Genomic DNA, 20,350 nt, shown 5'->3' with positions numbered 1-20,350 from the left:
AGACTTTCAAAACAGAAAGCTCAGTTGGACATCTGGGAAGTTTTAACTTCTTTGGATTTAAGACATTTTAAATAGAGTATTGAAAATATACAATAATATACAATTGACAAAAAACAGGGGAAAAGTGGATTGGGAAACCAGGGAGATTTGTAATATTGGTTATTTTTTTTCTGTAAGATTTGAAAGGCAAGTGTATAATGAAATAATATATTTGTGGGACATGACTGAAATGAAAACCATATTAGGAACTGAGTTTTAATAAAGATTGATAAAGCTGCCCAGATCATTCAAGTGTGAGATGAGTGGCATATAAATTTAATTTTAATAAATGAAGGTTGCCAATGGATAACGCTGGGAACCAAAAGATCATGCAGAAAAGTGTTAAAATGGCCAACCCAGCTATAACTTTTCAAGTTTTTACATGACCTAAAATATTAATAAGTAATATCTCATAAAGGATCAGATTTTGATGGATAAACTTTTAAAAGATGATGAGAAAAAAATTAAAAAATTTACCTGGCATAGAATTTGAAGCATGGAAGATAACAATAAAGAGGTTATCAAGATGGGAATAAATAAATAAATAAATAAATAAATAAATAAAATCAAGAAAATGACATGAAACAGCTGCAACAAAAAAATCTAGACAATGCCTTTTTATTAGTATTCTTGGATTACAATCTCAACTTTCATTTATGTATATATATATATATTGATTAGAACTGGAAATAAATCAGAGGGCAACAGTCCAACAGATGGGTGATCTTGTTACTTCTCCTTGGTTTGTACATTGAATATCCTTTATGTGTGTGCAGGCATTGAATATATACTTCAAATACCAGAGATAGATTTTCTCTGAAATCTCCCACATTTATTGTTTTTCTAGTTTGTCAGATTGTCAGGGTTCCAGAGATTGCCCTAATTAAATCATGAACCTCAAGCCAGGCTTCAGAAAATTTCAAAAATGACGCCAACTCTGGCATACGTAATTTACAGTCACCTGTGACCCTGTTTCCCCCCTCCTCCCTGGGTGTATCATAAATCAGATTCTCCAATGAAGCATGTTCACGGGCTGGATGTCATCAATCACATTCTCCAATGAAGGATTTACATGGGCAGATAGATCTGGTAGCCTAGGTATAATCTTTTTAAGATAAGGGTGGAATGTACTTCTGGTTTTAAACTGCCATATTACTCCTTCAGTTTTTTCCCTCCCTTGTTTTTAGTAACTTGAAAACAGGCATAGGAATGTTTTACGAGTTGACACAGATGTTAGCCCTTTGAGGTAATCCAGATAAAAGCACAGCAATGGGTGCTAATTCTATTTTTATTGTAAGGTTAATGTCAGGCCCCAAGGAAATCCGGAAATCCAGGCAGTTCAAATGAAAATAAAGATGTACTGCAAGTGTAAGCTCTCTACAAAAATCTGAACTACTAATGGTCAATCAAATTGACGGTAGGTGAGAGTCAGAGAAATTCAAGGTGGGTTGGACTTAGATCTCTTGTGGGTGCGAAGGGATTTGAGACTGATGATGTGTTTGATTCAGGCTCAGCCTGCTCATCTCCTATAGTTATATTAAAAGAATCTTGCTATTCTGAACGTGTTACAGCCATCCTTTCCTTGCACTCCCCAGAAAACCAGGGAGGGTCCCTTCTGAAGGGCTTCCCATGTTTCTTCTGCTTCTCTGGACTGAGATACCTTTTGCATGACAGTTGCCTAGTCTGCAGCTCTTCCTCCTCCCTCCCAAGGTTACTCTCACATACCATTACGGTATATCTGAAAGGGGAATCAAAACAATCAAGTTGGCATATGCAACTACATGATCAAAGCTGTGCCCACCCTCCCTTTTTGGGTGGGGAGCAGGGCCTTCATTATGCAGTTGTGGGCTCCTTCTTCACTTTTTTAGACAAACCCCTCTTTCCTTATGCTCCTGCCTTAAGGCTTTACATGTCTTTGGCATTGCTTCAAAGAGGCATCTGTTTCCTTAGCTTGCCTTTTGTTTGAATCAAAGACGTAATGAGAGGAATACTGGAATGTGGCCAATCCTTCCATTGTTACAAAAGATGCATTGTTGGTAAGTGACGAGAGAATAACATCTTCTTCTGAAATATAACCTGAGTTTGGGGATCTGCAACTTCTTTCAGGTCAATGGTTGTAGTCCATTTTTTGAAATCATGCAAATATTTACATGCTGGCACTTCACCTGACTCAGAACGGTGGGTTTAGGGACAGAAAAGGGTTCTTTCACTCCTAACCAAAACAAAGCTTATAAGATTCTCTCATTATACCTTACAACAATAATGTAGAGTTTCAATAATCAGTAAGAGGTGGCTTTTCACAGAAGTCTTGAGAGGAGCACAATGGCTTGAGTGGTTGGGAAGTGGGCAGGAGGTTAGCAAGGCTGCATTTGAGACCCAAGAGCTGCCACAGGGCGAGGTTGAGCTCCCATTCTTCACTCCAGCTCATGTTGGGGACATGAAAGTAGCCCCCAATTGGTTATCCCCTGGGCAATGGTGATGTCACTGGCTAATTAGTTCAACCTGAGGGCACCTCAGTGCTTCTCACACAAGTGCGGCAACATAAGGCCTTGTGGTACAGATGTAATAATACGTGGAAGTGATCTTGGGAGACTGGGCAAAGAGATGCTGCCTAGGGAATGATCCGATAAGTGGAAGCATAGCCCACAGCTACATAACGAACAGAGCAAGTAGCTCAGGAGGAACCCGCTCTAAGTTATCAGACTGTAAAAGCGGGAATATTGCACTTTCAGACTTGCAAGATACTATTAATGTAGTTTTCCCATAAAGAAGAATTAGCTTATCTTGTCTAGTCTGTCTGGGAAGCCAGTCACAGTTCAGATGAAAAAACTGGTCTAGCAGATTTGATCCTGGCCAACTGTGTATTAAGCCAAGGCAACCCACTTCCTCAGTGCTGTCATGGATTTAGATTCCTTGAGTCACAAGACTCTTTGTTCTTATTGGATACCGTTCCAGTATGAAACCACTTTATCGGTCATTCAGTAGGTAGAGTTTTTATTTGTCTGATGTTGACCAAGATGGTACATTTCTGTGAAGCACATCCCCTACAGTGCTGTCCCTATGCTTATTAATTTATTTTTATTTTATTGATTTATTTGATTTGTTAATCGCTTACAAGGTAATAGGTATAAGTATAAACATGAGTAAGAATACTTGTTCCCTGCAAGGATAATGTACTTTGTTTTGACAACCCTCCTCTCAACTTAATCATAGAGCTGTTACATAACTTTGGTGTACAAGCACAGAAGTGTTTTTTTTTAATGTACATTGATTTAAAAAATTACTCAGTTTTCACATAAAAATATATCATCATGGTCAAACAAAGTGATAAGCAAAGTTTGTGATTTTTTTTAAAAGTCCCATTTGAGAACAAGTAATAGCCAAGGAGAATTCCTATCTCACATATTAGTGAGCATCGTAAGTGATTTGTGGAACTGATTAAACATGTTGTAATTTCTACCTTATCTCAGATAGTATCTATCAATAGCACAATGATTTACAACAGAGCTAAGAGTCCAAGATTGATATTTGCTCAAAACTATAAGCAACTGTGAAAAGTGGGAAAGAAGGAAGGAAGGAAGGAAGGAAGGAAGGAAGGGAGGGAGGGAGGGAGGGAGGGAGGGAGGATGGAAGGAAGGAAGGAAGGATGGATGGAAGGAAGGAAGGAAGGAAGGAAGGAAGGAAGGAAGGAAGGAAGGAAGGAAGGAAGGAAGGAAGGAAGGAAGTTGTAATTGCTACTAAACCCAAAAGGCGTGAAGCTGGGAGGAGTGGGTTAGATTTACTTATGTCCACAGTTCTGGTTAAAATTGTGGTTTAAATGATGCTATTTGCATCTCTTGGTATCCAAAGTCCATGTCACTGGATAGCAAATAAACTGGGGAGGAATTTTCCTGCCTCTTGTCATGGTCTTAGTATAAGTCTCTTCATGGCATGATGGGCAGCAAATAAATGTAGTAAATAAAATAAGATAATTAAAAAGTAACAGTCATATAGCACTCCTTCAAAATAAATGCCACATCTGTGGCACAGACAAGAAAGCTGTTAGGAGACCAGTACATAAAGATTCCCCTTCTCTTAACTCAACTGCAAACAACCTTCATGCATGTATGTGCCCATGTGTACACGCATACACACACACACTGCATTTAGTGCCTGGAACTACAATTCAGTTAGTTCCTGGATTTCATGCTCATGAAACAGATTAAACGCGCAAGTAAGCCCACTTCGTAAAGTCATACACCAGCATGTACTGTCCTATCCACCCTTATTTTTCTTCAGTTAAATACTGGGGAATTTGCTTTATTCTCGTTCTCCGCCGCAAGTTCTTCTGCCAAAGGGTAAGATCAAGACTTCTCTGTAGTATTTGCTTCATTTTCCTTTGTATGGCCAGTGGTGCCTCAAAGGATTGATTGATAGGATGCAGGCTGTGTAGGAGGAAAGAGGAGTCACGTAACTGGATCCTTCTGTTTCTAGATAAAGGCAAGGAAGGTGGGGCCAGTAGAGGTTTAAAGGGGGTAAACTCTGTGGAAATAAATGGCTCTTGATCTAATAGCCCCACCGGCAACCAGGAAGACTCAGCCAGATGACACCTATTCTCTACAGGGATGTGCGTCTTTTCAAGTTATTTCTACTTCTACTGATACTTACAGGTAAGTTAAAAAACTTGGGGATACCAATGAAGTGTATTGAGATCCTGAAGTCAGAATAAATGTTCTAGGAAATGAAATATTAGTGTGATGACCCAGGGCGTGGCACAAAGGCAACATTGTCATAAACAGTTGGAGTTCCTTTATTAGCTCCAACTTTGCCCGCAATGTCCTGGTTACCTGCTGGCTGGAAAAAACTCTCCCAGGAACAGCCTTTGGCTGCACAGAATCAGGTCCAAAATGTGGTCAACAAAAACTGTAACTATAAGTCCAAACAAGGCAAAATGAAGTAATTAGTCCAGCAAGGCAGGAGAAGGTATTCCAGATGTGAAGGCACCGCAATAACTCAACACGGTTGGGAGGATGTCAGGAATGTAGATAACCAAAGTCAACACAAGATAAACTTGTTCCCAGCAGACATTACATTCAGCATGCATTTCTTTTAAGCTCTCTTCCCAGATGTGGCTAATGAATGGAATCAGGGCCCTTTCCTCCCCCGTAAGCCACGCAACCCACATTGCTGTCTGCTCTGTTCCTCCCTGCATGCCCTAGGATGAAGAGGGGGTGGGCCCGTCTTCCTCTGAACTCCCTCTCCCTTGTTCTACCTCTCCCCTGCTCTGCCCAGCTGGACTTTGCCCTTCCCCAGTTTCCTCTACAGCCAACAAAATCACACTCCCACTCCGTCAGCTGTTCGTCTTCCTCCTCGGATTCAGACTCCAACAGGGGCGTAACAATTAGCTTTCTTCCTGTGCATTCCGACAGCTTTTATTATGACCCTTTTTCTGTGCATTTACACATCCTTCAAAATTTGGTGGTGAAAGCAGAGGCATCGTATACTTATAACAGTTTAGAAATAATAATCACTTCCTTTTTATATTCAGAAAGCACACATATTACCAAAGCGTATTAAAAAAGACTGCATTGCTTCATGATCCCACCCTGCACTCCCAGCAGTGGGCAAGACACTGAGTCGTTTCCAAAAAAGGATTTTTATAGGGATGAATGCAGGATACGGTCAAAGGGTCAACTTCACCCCATGAATACTGTGGCATCACTTAGGTTTTTTTGACTCCACAAATGGGCACAGTTGCCACGTGAAAATCAGAGACATTTTAATTGGCAGAACTAGAATTAGCTAGTGGTTGCATTGCTGGGTATAGGATGCCCTCTTCTGGCACCTGGTCTCCTCAGCAGCAGTGTTTCAGTTGAATTGCTCTACAAACTGGTTTTTATATAGGTAGTTCTCGACTTATGACCGCAATTGTACCCAAAATTTCAGTTGTAACTCCAGACATCCCACGAAAGGATGTGAAGTTACTTCATTAACATGAATTAACTGAATGCCACAGTTGTTAAGCAAATCCATTTTCCCCAATGGGTTTTTTTTTTTTTTTTGATGGAAACTGGAAGTAAATACAGAAAGCATAAAAAATAAACATCGCAAACCATGGTTATGTGACTGTCGGATGCTGCAAATCGTTGTAAGGATGAGCCAGTTGGCCAAAATGCAATCACATGATTGCAAGAGGGTGCCTGGCCACTGTAACTCTGAAAACGGGTCATAAGCAGCTCTGGGAAAGTTCATTATAATTTTGAACGGGTCATTTATTGATTGGTCGTTAAGTCGAGGACTATCTTTAAGCATCATTTCCACAAGTAAGAAATCTTTCCTAACCCTTTCACTCCCTGCACCTTGTCAATATGGTGCTTTTTTCTTGTCCTTCAGAAAAAGGTACTTCACAAATGCAAGTTGAACAGTGAACTTAAGAGAGATGTACATGGGCACATCCATTTATATAGATGAGCCCACAAAATAGGAAACAGTCAGATTACCATGGCAAAAGATACTGCTGCTTCTGTTTAATGAATAATAAAAGATATAAGCATCCAGAGAAAGCAATTCTAATAGTTGTTGATGTATGTAGAGGGAAAATAATTTTTTTTAATATCAACTGCTATGCAATGGTATAATCTGCATTGCCAGAATTGATCCAAATTACTTTTTATAATTAAAATACTGAGTTTGCAACAGTCCAACCTTTATGGGGTGAAGTAGTAGCTGGGGTTGCAAACAGGCAGTAAGTAATCTAGATTTAGTTGTGTATAGAGCACTTCATCTTCTGAATTGCACCAGCTGCATTTCAAGGTGGAATCCAATTCTAAACTGCAACCAATATTAACTAGGATTTGTAAAAACAAGAGTTTCATAACCCATGGTTCAAAGGTCCTTTTATTCAGCCATCCCATAGTTAGCATAATGAGTTGGAAAAGAAAAAAAATTACAGACAAGAGCTGAAGTTCATCCTTGTTGCCTTAAATTATGGCTTAGTACAAACTCTAAAACAGAATAATAAAGATTCATATTGCAAAACTGGGACAAAAACACAAATACAGATGGTACTTCCTTCCACAAACTGGAAAAGAGAGCCAAAAACAAGTGTAAAATGTTGTTTTTGTAAAACAACATTTATATACACATATGAGCTTAGAACAAGGGTCTTCAAACTTGGCAGTTTAAGACTTGTGGACTTCAACTCCCAGAATTCCTGAGCTAACATGACTGGAGGAGGAATTCTGGGAGTTGAAGTCCACAAGTCTTAAAGCTGCCAAGTTTGAAGAGCCCTGGTCTAGAATGTTATGACACTAAGGAGGATAAACTTTTACTTCTGGCCCAATGCACCATTTTGTTTTTCCAATTTCAGAAATTATTATTTTGCTTGTTATCCTAGAGATAACAATATCACAGATTATCCCAGAAGTACACACACAGACCTTCTAAAATGCTCAACGTTTGTCCATAAGGCCTTACGGATACTGTAGTCCAAAATATCTGAAAAGTACCAGACTATCTATCCTTGTTTCAGTTCTGGGACTTATCCGGTCTGTGACCCATAATAAAGATATCTGACTTGATTCTATGGCTGATCTGAACAAAGGAAAGAAACCACTTGTTATTGCCACAAAATACATCCAATATGGATGGACATTTGGATTTGGATATAAAAGTAAATTGAATGATAAAACAAAAACATGAGTTTTAATAAAAGTGAAAAGACTTTGAATCCATTCCATTAGGTGCAAACAATATTTCTTTTATCTCTTTTTTTGGAATCCATTAAAGCAAATCCAAATCATAGGGAAATCCGTAGCAAAAATTCTAAAGTTTTCCATTAGCTTTTGGTTCTCAAAAAAAGCCTGTAATTTCCTTCTTCCAAATCAATCTGCGGATGTCAATAAAACACCTGATCTACTATAAAAAGTACTATTTTAAAAATAAGGCTTTTATTACAACTTCAATATCAAAAGTATACAGAGCTTCACAACTTCTGGAGCTGCCACAGGCACGCCAAGAATACGATCCCGTCACTCAGTTCGATCAAGGATTCTCATCCAGGAGTCTCATCTTCATCTTTGGAAGCATAGATAGCCTGGTTCCGCCTTTTGATTTTCTTGGGGCCAACTGTCCCTTCTTTGTTCTCATCACTTAAGCGCTTCAAAGGCTTCACACCAGGGCTTTGCTCCGCGGCCTGATTTCCATTGCTGGATTTCTCCAGTTCATCTTCTACAGCATCCAGAGTGTCGTTGGGGGACACTACCATAGAATCAGGCAGGATTCTGATATCAGAAAAGATTTCTGAAGTATTGCAGGAAAAGTCAGAGGATGGCCCTTCTGAGGCCTCCAAGTCGTCATCGCAGCTATCCTCATCCAGTAATATTTCATCAGGGTTCAAAGAAATTGAACTAGAGACATCGGTGCTAGACTCCATCATTGACCCAGTAGTGTCTATTTCTTCTGCTTCTTCCTCCTCCACTTCTTCCTCTTCACCCCCATGCACATTATCTCTGCGCTCTTCCTTCTGTTGTTGGATTTTAGTATTGATGTCCACAAGGCCAAACCGGGCACAGAACTCGGTAGTCTGGGGGTTGATTCTATGAATCAAGTCCGTCCTTTGTGGAGACTTGTCTGAATTGTAGCAAGCCTCTGTAATGCTGAAGTTCTGGGGAATCACAAGGTCATGGTTGACCTCTTCCAAAAGCTTCTTGATATCTTCTTCCGTAACACTGTAGTCCCATCTGCAAAAGGGGAAAAGTTCGAGAGTTTCAGTGAAATGAACCCTCCCTATTCTGTACTCCTGTACACGCTTTTTATCAGGAGCAAAGAAATTACGGAACTCCATTCAGATGTGTCCATAATTACTGGCCATTCTTCCTAAGGTAAAGGTAAAAGTTCCCCTCGCACATAAATGCTAGTCGCTTCCAGCTCTAGGGGGTGGTGCTCATCTGCATTGCAAAGCCGAAGAGCCAGCGCTGTCTGAAGACGTCTCCGTGGTCATGTGGCCAGCAAGATTAAACGCTGAAGGCGCATGGAACGCTGTTACCTTCCCACCAAAGTGCTCCCTATTTTTCTACTTGCATTTTTTACGTGCTTTCGAATTGCTAGGTTGGCAGAAACTGGGACAAGTAACGGGAGCTCTCACTCCATTACATAGTGCTAGGGATTTGAACCGCCGAACTGCCGAGCTTTCTGATCGACAAGCTCAGCGTCTTAGCCACTGAGCCACCGCATCCCTGGCCATTCTTCCTATAGCTGCCCAAACTTGGTAATTCAGCATCATCTGAAGTACCGAAGGTTGCCCAGCCTTGTTTTTGATTGTTACTTAACAGGGCTATCAATCCATATGGACAGAAGCTGGTAGACACAATGTACAGACAGTCCTCGACTTACAATAGTTCCTTTAGTGACCGTTCAAAGTTACGACGGCACTGAAAAAAGTGGCTTGTGACCATTTTTCACCCTTGCAGCCATTGTGGCACCCCCATAGTCACCTGATCAAAATTCAGACAGCTGGCAACTGACTCATATTTACAACGGTTGCAGTGTCCTGGGATTACATGATCCCCTTTTGCGACCTTCCGATAAGCAAAGTCAATGGGGAAGCCAGATTCACTTTACTAACAACTGCAATGATATACGCTTAACAACTCTGGCAAGAAAGGTCGTTCAATGGGGCACTTAAAATTCACTTAGCAAAGATCTTGCTTATCAACATAAATTTGGGGCTCGATTTTGGTCGTAAGTCAAGGGATACCTGTACAAAGTCCTTGACTTAGTCCGAGTAAGGCTGAGAAACCTGGTCTACCCTTCTAGCCTATAGTTCTCTAGAACAGTGACCCCTGACCTTTCTGGGTTGGCGGCCTGGAGGGTGGGGGAGAGGGAGGGAAAGGAGCCTATATACGCGCATGCGCAAACAGGGCTGTGAGCACATGATGCAAATGAGGTGGTGATGGCAGCACCCACGCAGCACTCATAAAGTTCATAAAGTTTCTTAGCGGTTTCGATATAGCGGCTTAGAATTTCAGCTCTTATTTCTAATGTCTGGGCAGGAAGAATCTCTCTCACTACCCAACATCGGGGGTCTCGAACTCGATTTCATTGAGGGCCACATCAGGTTTGTGTTTGACCTGGGGGAGGCAGGTGGGCATGGCCAGGGTGGGTGTGGCTAGCTTGACGTCACTCATGTTGGAGGCACCTGTGGTGGCCCGAGCGCTCTGCTGGTGAAAAGTGAGCTCTGGGTTTGCTGGCAGAGTGTTGCAGCTACATTTTTGCTGGCAGAAGCACTGCGGGCCAGTCCTTCGCTGTTCCCAGGGAGGCCCCGTGGGCCAGCTCTGAGCACCCCGTGGGCCAAATGTGGCCCCCGGCCTTGAGTTCGACACCCCTGGCTTACATGGTTGAATCTTCTTGTAAAGCAACTGCATTTCGTGCTGAACTATATTTTTCCTTTCTTTATTCCAACACAGCGCTCGTGGCAACGCTAGCACAAGTGCACGTACTGGCCGGCCAGTCAGTCATGCAGCCCGGTGGCCAAAAGGCCATGGCCCACTAGTGGGCTGCGGCCCACAGGTTGGGGCCCTCCGCTCTAGAACTTCAGACTGAATTTACCAGCCTGCAAGATTACGGTACACCTACTTTTCATGCAGTCCGTTATTTTCAGGCATGTTCCAGTAACAAGGAGAGACATTAACGAGATCATTAGTCGCCTTCAGAACAGCAATCCACTCAGGGTCATATTCCAGACAGTCAGATGCAGTGGCGTTGTGTTCGATCTCTACAATCTTAAGAGAAGAATGAGAAATCAAGAGAGGCCTCTTGGCTCTCACAACAGAGAAAAGGCAATCATGAACTTTCGTATTGTACAGGTGACCTTCAAGAAGTGAGGGGAGCAGAATGTCAACTCATAAAATATTTCTATGCCAACAGAAAGGGAGGGGGGAAAGGGGTTTGAAAGAGTAATGTGGCAGCTTGGAAACCAAAAGTGCATTCCATAAATAGTTTTTCAGAGATAATAACCAGGTGACTGAAGTTTCTGCGGTGCAAAATTCTAACTGGAGAACATGATTGATGACTCTTGGCTATGGATGTGTCTCATTGGAGAATATGAATTACACCCAGGGGGTGGGGTGGGGGAAACCAGGGCCAAGGGCAACAATGAATGAGTCGGCTACACCCAGGCAATGCCAGACATATTAACTCCCAATAAATTCTTTTGAAGTTTTTGGAAGTTTGGCTCGAGACTCATGATTTAATTGGGGTAACTGCTGCAACCCTGACACAGGGATACCTATACAAGTCCTCACCTTTCAACACTTCATTTAGCGGCCGTTCAAAGTTACAACAGCATTTAACAAACTGACTTATGACTATTTTTTCACACTTAACAACCCTTGTGGCCTCCCCGTGATCATGTGATCAAAACTGACACGCTTGGCAACTGACTCATATTGATGATGGTCGCAGGGTCATGTGATCACCTTTTGCGACCTTCTGACAAGCAAAGTCGGCGGGGAAGCTGGATTCACTTAACAACCGTGTTATTAACTGAACAACCATGTTACTCATTTAGTGACTGCAGTGGCTCACTTAACAACTGCATCAAGAAAGGTCATAAAACGCGGCAAAGTTTGCTAAACAACTGTCTCACTTAGCAACAGAACTCAGTTGTGGTCGTTATGCCGAGGATTATCTGTACCTCAGAATCCTAACTGTAATGTAGGTGTGCAGAATCTTTAGCTAGGGGCCAAAGATGACCTTAGTGGGTTTCAATCAGGTTATTGATACTATTTGGTTCTCCCAGGTTTGTGTCAAAGTATAAAGCTGGAAAGGCATAAATTTGGGAGGGAAGCCCTATGAGAGGAAATCCCCTTTGCTCTTTTTAAAAAAAAAAATATTAAATTTATTTTTTTTACACATCTCTTCACGTCAGCAACATGATTCCAGATTACGTCATTTATGCATAGTCATAATTACATTTCCAACTATCTTGTTTAACATTACATCAAGTCATTATCCATTCCATCTTTAGAAAAGTTTCCATGTCATATTTAAATTCATTAGTTCAATATCAATATCATTTCATCCTCACATATATTTTGAATTCTTTATCCCCCATTATTCCCATTTTCAGCTTACACCTATTTTATTTTACATTATACATCATTATCATCCTTAGCTTTCTCTAGACCGAAATATAATAAACAACCAAAAAAAGAGTAAAAATAAAATGAGACTAATATATTTAGGATCCACATGGTATATCCCCCAATCTACATTGTATCTTATATTTATTCCAGAGATATTCATATAACCATTTCATTTTTTCCCTTTATTTTCACTTAGCCAAGATTTACCTATATAATTTAATAAATTTTCATTCCCCTACTTTTAATCATAATAAAATACACTCATTATAAATACTTTCTATTCTGATATAATCCCTTTGCTCTTGTTGCTGTCTTTTGCAGGAGTGTCAAACTCACGTCGTCATGGCGGTGTCATGTGATATATCGGGACTTCCCCCCCCTTCGCTAAACCAGGCATAGGCGTGGCCAGCGCATGACGCATCTGGCCTGTGGACCACGAGTTTTGACAGCCCTGACCCATTGAGTAAGAGTCTTGTATGTAAATGGATGAGATAGAAGTTCTCCAAGTATGTCATGCTTACAGTTAAAATCCTGGGTCAATCAAGTGAAGAGCAGCCTTTAAACGTTGATTGATGAAATTAGGATCAAATGCAAATGCAAGTTCAGATGAGATAATAATAATAATAATAATAATAATAATAATAATGAAAGCACACCCACCCACAAAGTGGTTAGCTAATCATTTTGCTCTCCTCCCACAGAAGTCTCCAAAGTTTGTTGTATCTTACTGATATATCCTAATGCAGTGCTGGCAAACCTTTTCGACACAAAAAGCGCAAGTACGCATGAGGGAAAGCCAGAAACTGGAAGAGCAGCTCTCTGGCATGCATGTGTACGCCGAGAAGCTGCTCTTCTGGTTTCCAGCAAGCTTCCGTGCACAAACACCAGCTGGCCAGTGTGCATGTCCATGCCGGAACCCGGAAGAGCAACAGGTGACAGCTGGCGTGCCTGGAGAGATGGCTCTGCGTGTCACTTCTGGCACGCATGCCATAGGTTTGCCATCACTGTCCGAATGTGTCCAAAAAGAAAAACTGAGGATTGTTTTACCTGAAGGAAATCCCTGTGGGGCAGGCATTTATCCAGAGCCAGAAACTTGGTAGTTTTGGGTTGCTCTTCATTGTTATCAGCCTAAAAAAGCAAGAACAGGGACAATCATATTGTGAAAGGCCTCCCCCTGCCACCGTTTTTAAGGTTCAATTTTTAACATTCATGATAACATGATACGATTTCTAGCTTCTATTGCCACTGTACTCAGTGTCATCTGATTCTATAATGTAGTGTTTTCCTCGACCTTGGCGTCTTTTAAGATATGTGGACTTCAACTCCCAGATCTTGTCCTTTAGGACAACAGGCCAGGGAGTGGTGTGAATCCCACCATTTGAATTGATATTATTTCACAATCGTGGATTTTCCTTTCCCCACAATTTGGCCATTTTTACTGTTGTTTTAATTGATTTTATAATCTACTTTTAACTTTTTAATCTTCTGTAGCCTGTCCTGAGTCAATGGTGAGACGGTAATCTTAAACAATGAAATAAAGAGTTGATAAATAAGTAACAATCTTGGTATTCCTTTAAGAAGCTGCTATCTTAACTATTATAGTTTGAAACAGACTGTCTTTTGAGTACTAACATTCCTGTGAAACATTTTGCAAAATTGGGAGATTATGTCCACCATTAAAGTTCTCCAGTTTTCATTACAATGTACTCAGTTTAAAGAAAGCAATCCCCCTCACCCCCATTCTCTACATTTCTTACCTGTGGGGGTCTCCAACCTTGGCTTTGAATTGTGCTCGCGCACTGACAATGTCTCCTCGAATGGTGACCAAATGTTTTCAACCAAATTGCCAAGCTCAGCCCAACAGCCCAACTACCAACCCGAGCTACTTATATTCAAATACATATCAAATTTAAAACTTGTGGACTTCATCTCCCAGAATACCCCAGCCAGCATGGCTGGCTGAGGAATTCTGGGAGTTGAAGTCCACAAGTCTTAAAGTTGCCATCATTGGAGACCTGTCTCTTACCTGATGCTGCATTAATGCTGCAAACTTGACGTGCAAATGAGCCGAAAACCAATAACTGGGTTTCAGGTGCTGCAGGAGTTCTGATGCCGCCGGGCTCCCTAAAATGTTGTTCTCCACTTCTGAGCGGAAGAAGGATTTCTTCTTAAGCAGCAATGTCTTGTTTCCGTAATGGTAGATGCTTCTAGGCCAATCGTGGGACAAAAATACGTCCATGGGCTGCTTGAGCTGTCAAGCCGAAAACAACAACAGAAGTGAAATGAAATTGTTGCCGTTGATGGTAAAGGGAAGATAGTAGCCAGGTGCAAACAATTTCCCATCAGCTTCAGCTGAAAGATCAGATAAATTTCCTTCCCTTGTGATTTTTAAAGACAGTTTTATTTCACTAGACTGAATCCTACCAAAGTTTGATGGGTGCGTTATCTAGAGCAGTGGTCCCAAACTTTTTGGGCACTGGGTACCGGATCCACGGAAAGAGGTTTTTTGTGGACCGGGAAGTGGCGTAGCTTTGTGTGCTGCCTGCATTCCATGGATGGGGCTTTGCTTGTTTGTGCAGCCCGGTTTCTAGTATGCCACGGCCCAGTGCCAGCTTACAGACTGGAGGTTGGGACCCCTGATCTAGAGGGAGGTTGTAGTTTTGATTTACTTCTACTGTTGCATTGATTTACTTTGTAGTTGGCTGATGTCTTTTTGAGTTGAGCTGGTTATAGGAGCTGCAAATGTCGGTCAACTTTGGCATAAATAGATTGAGGATATTAGATGATATTGAAGAATTGTTTGAGGGAGATGGGCAATATAGAAATGTGAAATATAAACAAATTAATAAATAAGAACACTTATGGAGAAGAAAAATATATTGGCTTTGTTTAATATAAACCAGATTTGCACATAGCATTTCTTATTAAGCTAATATGATTCCAGCTTAGCTGAACAGCCATTATGGTTTGTAAAGTGTTGGGTTATTATGTGGTATGTAGATAACAAGTGGTTTATTCAATAAATTATGGTTCAGCAAACCATGATTGGACATAAGGTTTGAACAGAGATACAGAGATCATCTTCAGAAAGAGACCTTCCATAATCAATCCAGATTTAATGCTGGAGTCTTATAACAATTAGAGGTCATATTTAGCCAGTTTACTAGGATACAGAGGTAAGTTTGACTTTTCTGTGACCTAACCCAGTTAGGTTGTGAGTTACACAATCTCTGGAGGTTTTTACAAAGAGGGTGGACAATCACCTCTCCTACAGAGGTTGGACTAAATGATCCTTGAGGTCCCTTTCAGCTCCATAATTCTTCTGTGCATTGGCCTTCCTTTACAGCATCCCCTACTTCATTTTAGATGGTGGGAATGAATACGAAGAGCCCAATAAATGACAAGATGATATTTAGATTTACCTGCTTCAGCTTGAAAACTTCAATATTTCTTACATGATAGATGCTTCGTACTGTATCTTGGGTGTAAGGAGGATACTCAAAGTGACCTGAAACAAGTTCAGAAACAGCACCTTGAAACATCAAGAAAGGTTCGCTTTGAAAGACAGGCCCTGGGTAATACTCATAGGAGGAAGTCCAAGGCTGAAGGCTAAACTATCAACTTAAAAATAAAATCCCAGAGAGCATATAATAATAGTAAGCCACATCTACTATCTTGCCAAAACAAATTGCAGAGATGAATCTAAAGTTTGATAAACTTGAGTCTAAAGTCAAAGGAGACAAGAATTTAACAGAAAGAACTACTAGACTGAAAATCATGCTACGCTTGGATTTATCCCTTTGGTTTAAACAAGAATTGAAAAGACAGTAAGAGTTGGCTCCTGCACAGTCAAAGGGAAAAAACATCTGATTGGAGACTTGATTGTTACCAAAATATGAGACACATACAAACAGGGCCACCCACACAGAGGACTGGCCTTTGATACATGGCAATCACTAGAATTCTTTCATAATGTCTCCTTAACTTTTCTGTAATAAAACTATCTGATCAGAAGTTATTCCATCCTTGTGTGCTTGTTTTATTAGTTCCAAGCTAACTTCAGAGGAGGGATTTTTGAGACTGTGTTAGTCAAATAACCCAAGATCAAACTATAGCTTCAGATCCTATTTTGACAACCCAGCTTCCCATTACAGTTGATCAATCCTAAACATATATATCAGTAACAATAAAAGCAGCAAAAAGCACTAGAACCAAGCCACACAAATTTCAACGGCCCATTTGCTTCAAACAAGAGCTTGAAGAATTACTCACACATACCTCTTCTGTAATCATGACCTTTGAAAATACCAGAGAGGCCACCAATTCTCACCCCTCGGTACCTGACGACTCCAGCATAACCTGTAGAGAGTAATAGAATAACCTTGACAAAGGGAAACATTACCTAGGTTAAAAGCAACCATTTAAAATCCAGAATGTCCAGATAACAATTGAACAGGTCTCATGAAGGCTCCTCCCTAATTCTCAAGGCTCAAAACATCTTAAAAAGTTGCACAGCAATTAAAATGGAGCATGTAAAAAAATAAAGATATAAAACGCTGGAGAGGAGAGGGGAACCTGCTTCAACATCCCGAAGCAAACTGCTGCAGTTAAAATAATGTGTTTTTATTTTTTATTTTAACAACATAGACAAACATAAACACAGAACATAAAACCATCTTTCCATTGTACAGTGTGTCGGTTGGTATATATCTCTTGGGCACAATATTAACAGTCTTTCTCTCCTAACCTTAGATTAAAATTCATATTATATAAATCAACTATCCATACTGTATTATATTGTTATCAAACCATTATTAGACTTTGATTATAAATTCATATCATTCTTTTCGAGCAAATCTCAACTTTTACAATGTCTAGTTCATAATATCATTCATTTCACCATCATCAAGTATTACATTTTATTAGTGTATGTATCATCTTTACTATTATATTATGTCTATATTATAATGTATTTTGTTTATTTTCTTATCTAGCCATTGATAATATAAATCCCAAATTTTATAGTATTCTTTCTTCTTGCTCTCTAATAGCAAATGTCAATCTACTCATTTCTGCACATTTCATTATTTTTTTTAAATGATGTGTTTTTATGATGTTCTGCAAGATGGGCAGCTGTATAAATATGATGGATAAATAAATAAAACACTGATGGAAGAACCGCATTGTCTCATCCATGTAGGGTTCCATTCCATCCCTTCTCCATTTCTACATCAAGCATTTGATACTATCAAGCCAGAAAGCAAAAAAGAACTATACCAAGATAATAGATGTTGGGGGCCACCCATCCACCATATGGTAACTCTTGCAAGTGGTTGGAGGCCTCGTGGTTGCCACCAATGAAGATAGTCAGGACAGGCGCTTTCTTCTCTCCAGAATAATATCTAGGAAAAGACAGTTGGAAGTTTGAGCTGTTAAAGATCCAGGTTTTTCTATTATGATATCCTCTACTTAGGGGAACTCACAGGATCACCATTAATTAAACCCTTTCCATTGGAACCGAAGGGAAGGGACTTGCCAAGAAGCTATGGTTAGTGGGCATAAAATTATAGCTGTGCTAGCCAAGTTCAGCAGCTCTGTGGGACCCCACTCTCGTAGAACAGAATAACAGGGTTGGAAGAGACCTTGTAGGTCTTCTAGTAGTCCAGCTAAGGCCACACTTGAAATACTGCATCCAATTTTGGTCGCCACGATTTAAAAAAGATGTTGAGACTCTAGAAAGAGTGCAGAGAAGATCAACAAAGATGATTAGGGGACTGGAGGCTACAACATATGAAGAACGGTTGCAGGAACTGGGTATGTCAAGTCTAATGAAAAGAAGGACTAGGGGAAACATGATAGCAGTCTTCCCCTATCTCAGGGGTTGCCCCAAAGAAGAGGAAATATTCTCCAAAGCACCTGAGGGAAGGGACAAGAAGCTTTGGAGACTAGGGTTAGGATTAGGGTTAACTAGATACAAGGACAGTTCCCCCCCTCCCCCGAAAGCCATCACTCTGCTAAACAAATAATTTCCTCAACACTGTTCAACTATTACAAAGTCTGCACTACTATTACTATTAATCTTCCCATCACTACTTATCACCCATCCCCTCGCACTTGTGACTGTATGACTGTAACTTTGTCGCTTGTATCCTAACGATCTATATTGACTGTTTCCTAGTATGATTTGATTGCTTATTGTACCCTATGACTATCATTCGGTGTTGTTCGTTATGATTTATATATTTATTCATTTATTTGATTTGTCAATCGCTTACAAGATAATAGGTATAAGTATAAACATGAGTATGAATACAGGAAATAGGTACGAATAAATGGGGACAATAGGACAGGGACGGTAGGCACGATGGTGCACCTATCCACACCCCTTACAGACCTCTTAGGAATGGGGTGAAATCAATAGTGGTTAGTTTGAGGTTAAAAGAGTGGGGGTTAGATGATGTAACAACAGAGTCAGGTAGTGTATTCCAGGCATTGACCACTCTGTTGCTTTCTGCAATCCAGTTTGAAGCCACATTGAGTTTGTATCTGTTGTGCACTCTTGTATCGTTGTGGTTGAAGCTGAAGTAGTCATTGACTGGTAGGACATTGTAGCAGATAATTTTGTGTGCTACGCTTAAGTCTAACCATAGGCAGCGTAGTTCAAGGTTGTCCAAGCCCAAAATCTCAAGCCTGGTGATGTAGGGTATTCTGTTGCGAGCAGAGGAGTATAGTATTCTTCTCGTGAAATACTTCTGGATTTGCTCGATTGTATTAATGTCTGATATGCAGTGTGGATTCCAGACTGATGAGCTGTATTCGACTATTGGTCTGGCAAAAGTTTTGTATGCTCCAGTTAGCAATTCGATATTTTCAGAGGAGAAGCTTTGTAAGATTAGTTTTACAACTCTTAATGCCTTTTTGTCAATGCTGTTACAATGAGTACTCTAAGGTCCTTGACAGAGTGAGGGTCATCAACGAGGTCATAACCACCTAGCTTGTATTTGGTGTACTGATTTTTTTTTGCCTATGTGTAGTATAGAACGTTTGTTGGTCAAGATTTGGAGTTGCCAGATGATTTGACCATTCAGACACATAATCAAGGTCGCTTTGAAGGATAGTAGCATTATCTTTTTAGGATTATTGATTCTTGACCCTTGACGAATGTTTTTTTTTTTAATGTATCCTGAGAGCATTTGCACCCAGACAAATTCCTTGTGTGTCCAACCACACTTGGCCAATAAAGAATTCTATTCTATTCTAGGTGGACCCCCTCTTCCCTTGTGACAACCCCTTAGATATCGGAACACTGCTATCATGTCACCCCAAGTCCTTCTTTTCATTAAACTAGACGTGCCCCAATTCCTTCAACCGTTCTTCGTATGTTTTAGCCTCCAGTCCCCTAAGCAACTTTTGCTGCTCTTCTCTGCACACTTTCTAGAGTTTTCAAATCTTTTGTACATCGCGGCGACCCAAAACTCACAACGCTTCCCTCGGCTCTCCGCCTGCAACGGATCTCCCACCACCACCAATCAGCCCCGGTTCCCCCTCTCCCCATATTCCGGTCCCCCCCACCCCACCCCACTCACTTGGCAAAGCCTCCCAACTGGCGGTACTTGGCCGGCACCGCCATGCAGCGCAGGTCGGCCGCGTTGCGCACGGCTTGGAAGTCCCCGGCGCAGAGCAGCAAATCCGGCCGGGCGTCGCCGTGGCGCTGCTCCAGCAGCTGCAGAGTCTCGTACAGTTTATCCAGCGCGCCATGACAGCAACCGGCCACCGCCACCTTCATCTTCCCGGACGAGGCATGCGCGCTTTCGTCGGCCGGGGCCTCTCCCACGCAGGCGCCCGCCTTCGCTTTCGGGACGCGGCCGGAACCAACCGCCGCTTCTTGGCCCTCTGCCCATGCGCCCGCGGAAATGGAGCCCGGGTCCCGCGGTTTGCTGCCTTGCCAAGCGGGCGCGGGGCTGTGTTGGAGCGGGAGGCGGTTTCTTTTTCTGTTTTTCCCTCTTTTCCCCCTCTTTCTGCTTTCCTTCCTTCCTGCCCCAGAGTTTTTTTTTTTTTTCCGGATTGGTTTCTCTGGAAAATGGCGTGGAAAGGAAAGATGCACGCGGGCAGCGCGCAGCGGAACGCCTTAAATTCGCTGCCGCCCTCCCGTTCCCTCCAACCCGTGGAAAATTCGCTTTTAAAAA

At 41.3% G+C, this 20,350-nt stretch overlaps 1 protein-coding gene across 1 annotated transcript; it reads right to left on the bottom strand.

Annotated features, from left to right (window-relative positions):
* Positions 1-7,756: 7,756 nt before the first annotated feature.
* DBR1 (debranching RNA lariats 1) lies at positions 7,757-20,320 on the bottom strand. Its single transcript, XM_087939900.1, has 8 exons — positions 19,751-20,320; positions 17,442-17,566; positions 16,443-16,523; positions 15,587-15,672; positions 14,191-14,415; positions 13,212-13,292; positions 10,654-10,799; positions 7,757-8,759 (listed from the first exon to the last, which is right to left on the bottom strand). Exons 1-8 carry the CDS (start codon positions 19,948-19,950, stop codon positions 8,072-8,074), a joined length of 1,632 nt encoding a protein of 543 aa, XP_087796026.1. The 5' UTR covers positions 19,951-20,320; the 3' UTR covers positions 7,757-8,071.
* Positions 20,321-20,350: the final 30 nt, after the last annotated feature.

Source organism: Pseudonaja textilis, chromosome 10 (genome assembly GCF_049901715.1).
Source record: "Pseudonaja textilis isolate UNSWEBS1 chromosome 10, rPseTex1.2, whole genome shotgun sequence".
Lineage (NCBI taxonomy): Eukaryota > Metazoa > Chordata > Lepidosauria > Squamata > Elapidae > Pseudonaja > Pseudonaja textilis.
The sequence above is the reverse complement of the archived record's forward strand: the minus strand, read 5'-3'. Positions and strand labels throughout refer to the sequence as shown.

Coding starts and splice junctions, on each gene's coding strand:
- DBR1 (XM_087939900.1), bottom strand. CDS start 19,950: ATGAAGGTGGCGGTGGCCGGTTGCTGTCATGGCGCGCTGGATAAACTG. Junction 15,673..16,442: donor AGGTCATGATTACAGAAGAG/GTATGTGTGAGT, acceptor AACTTGTTTCAG/GTCACTTTGAGTATCCTCCT. Junction 8,760..10,653: donor AATAACGGACTGCATGAAAA/GTAGGTGTACCG, acceptor CCCCTTTTGCAG/ATGGGACTACAGTGTTACGG.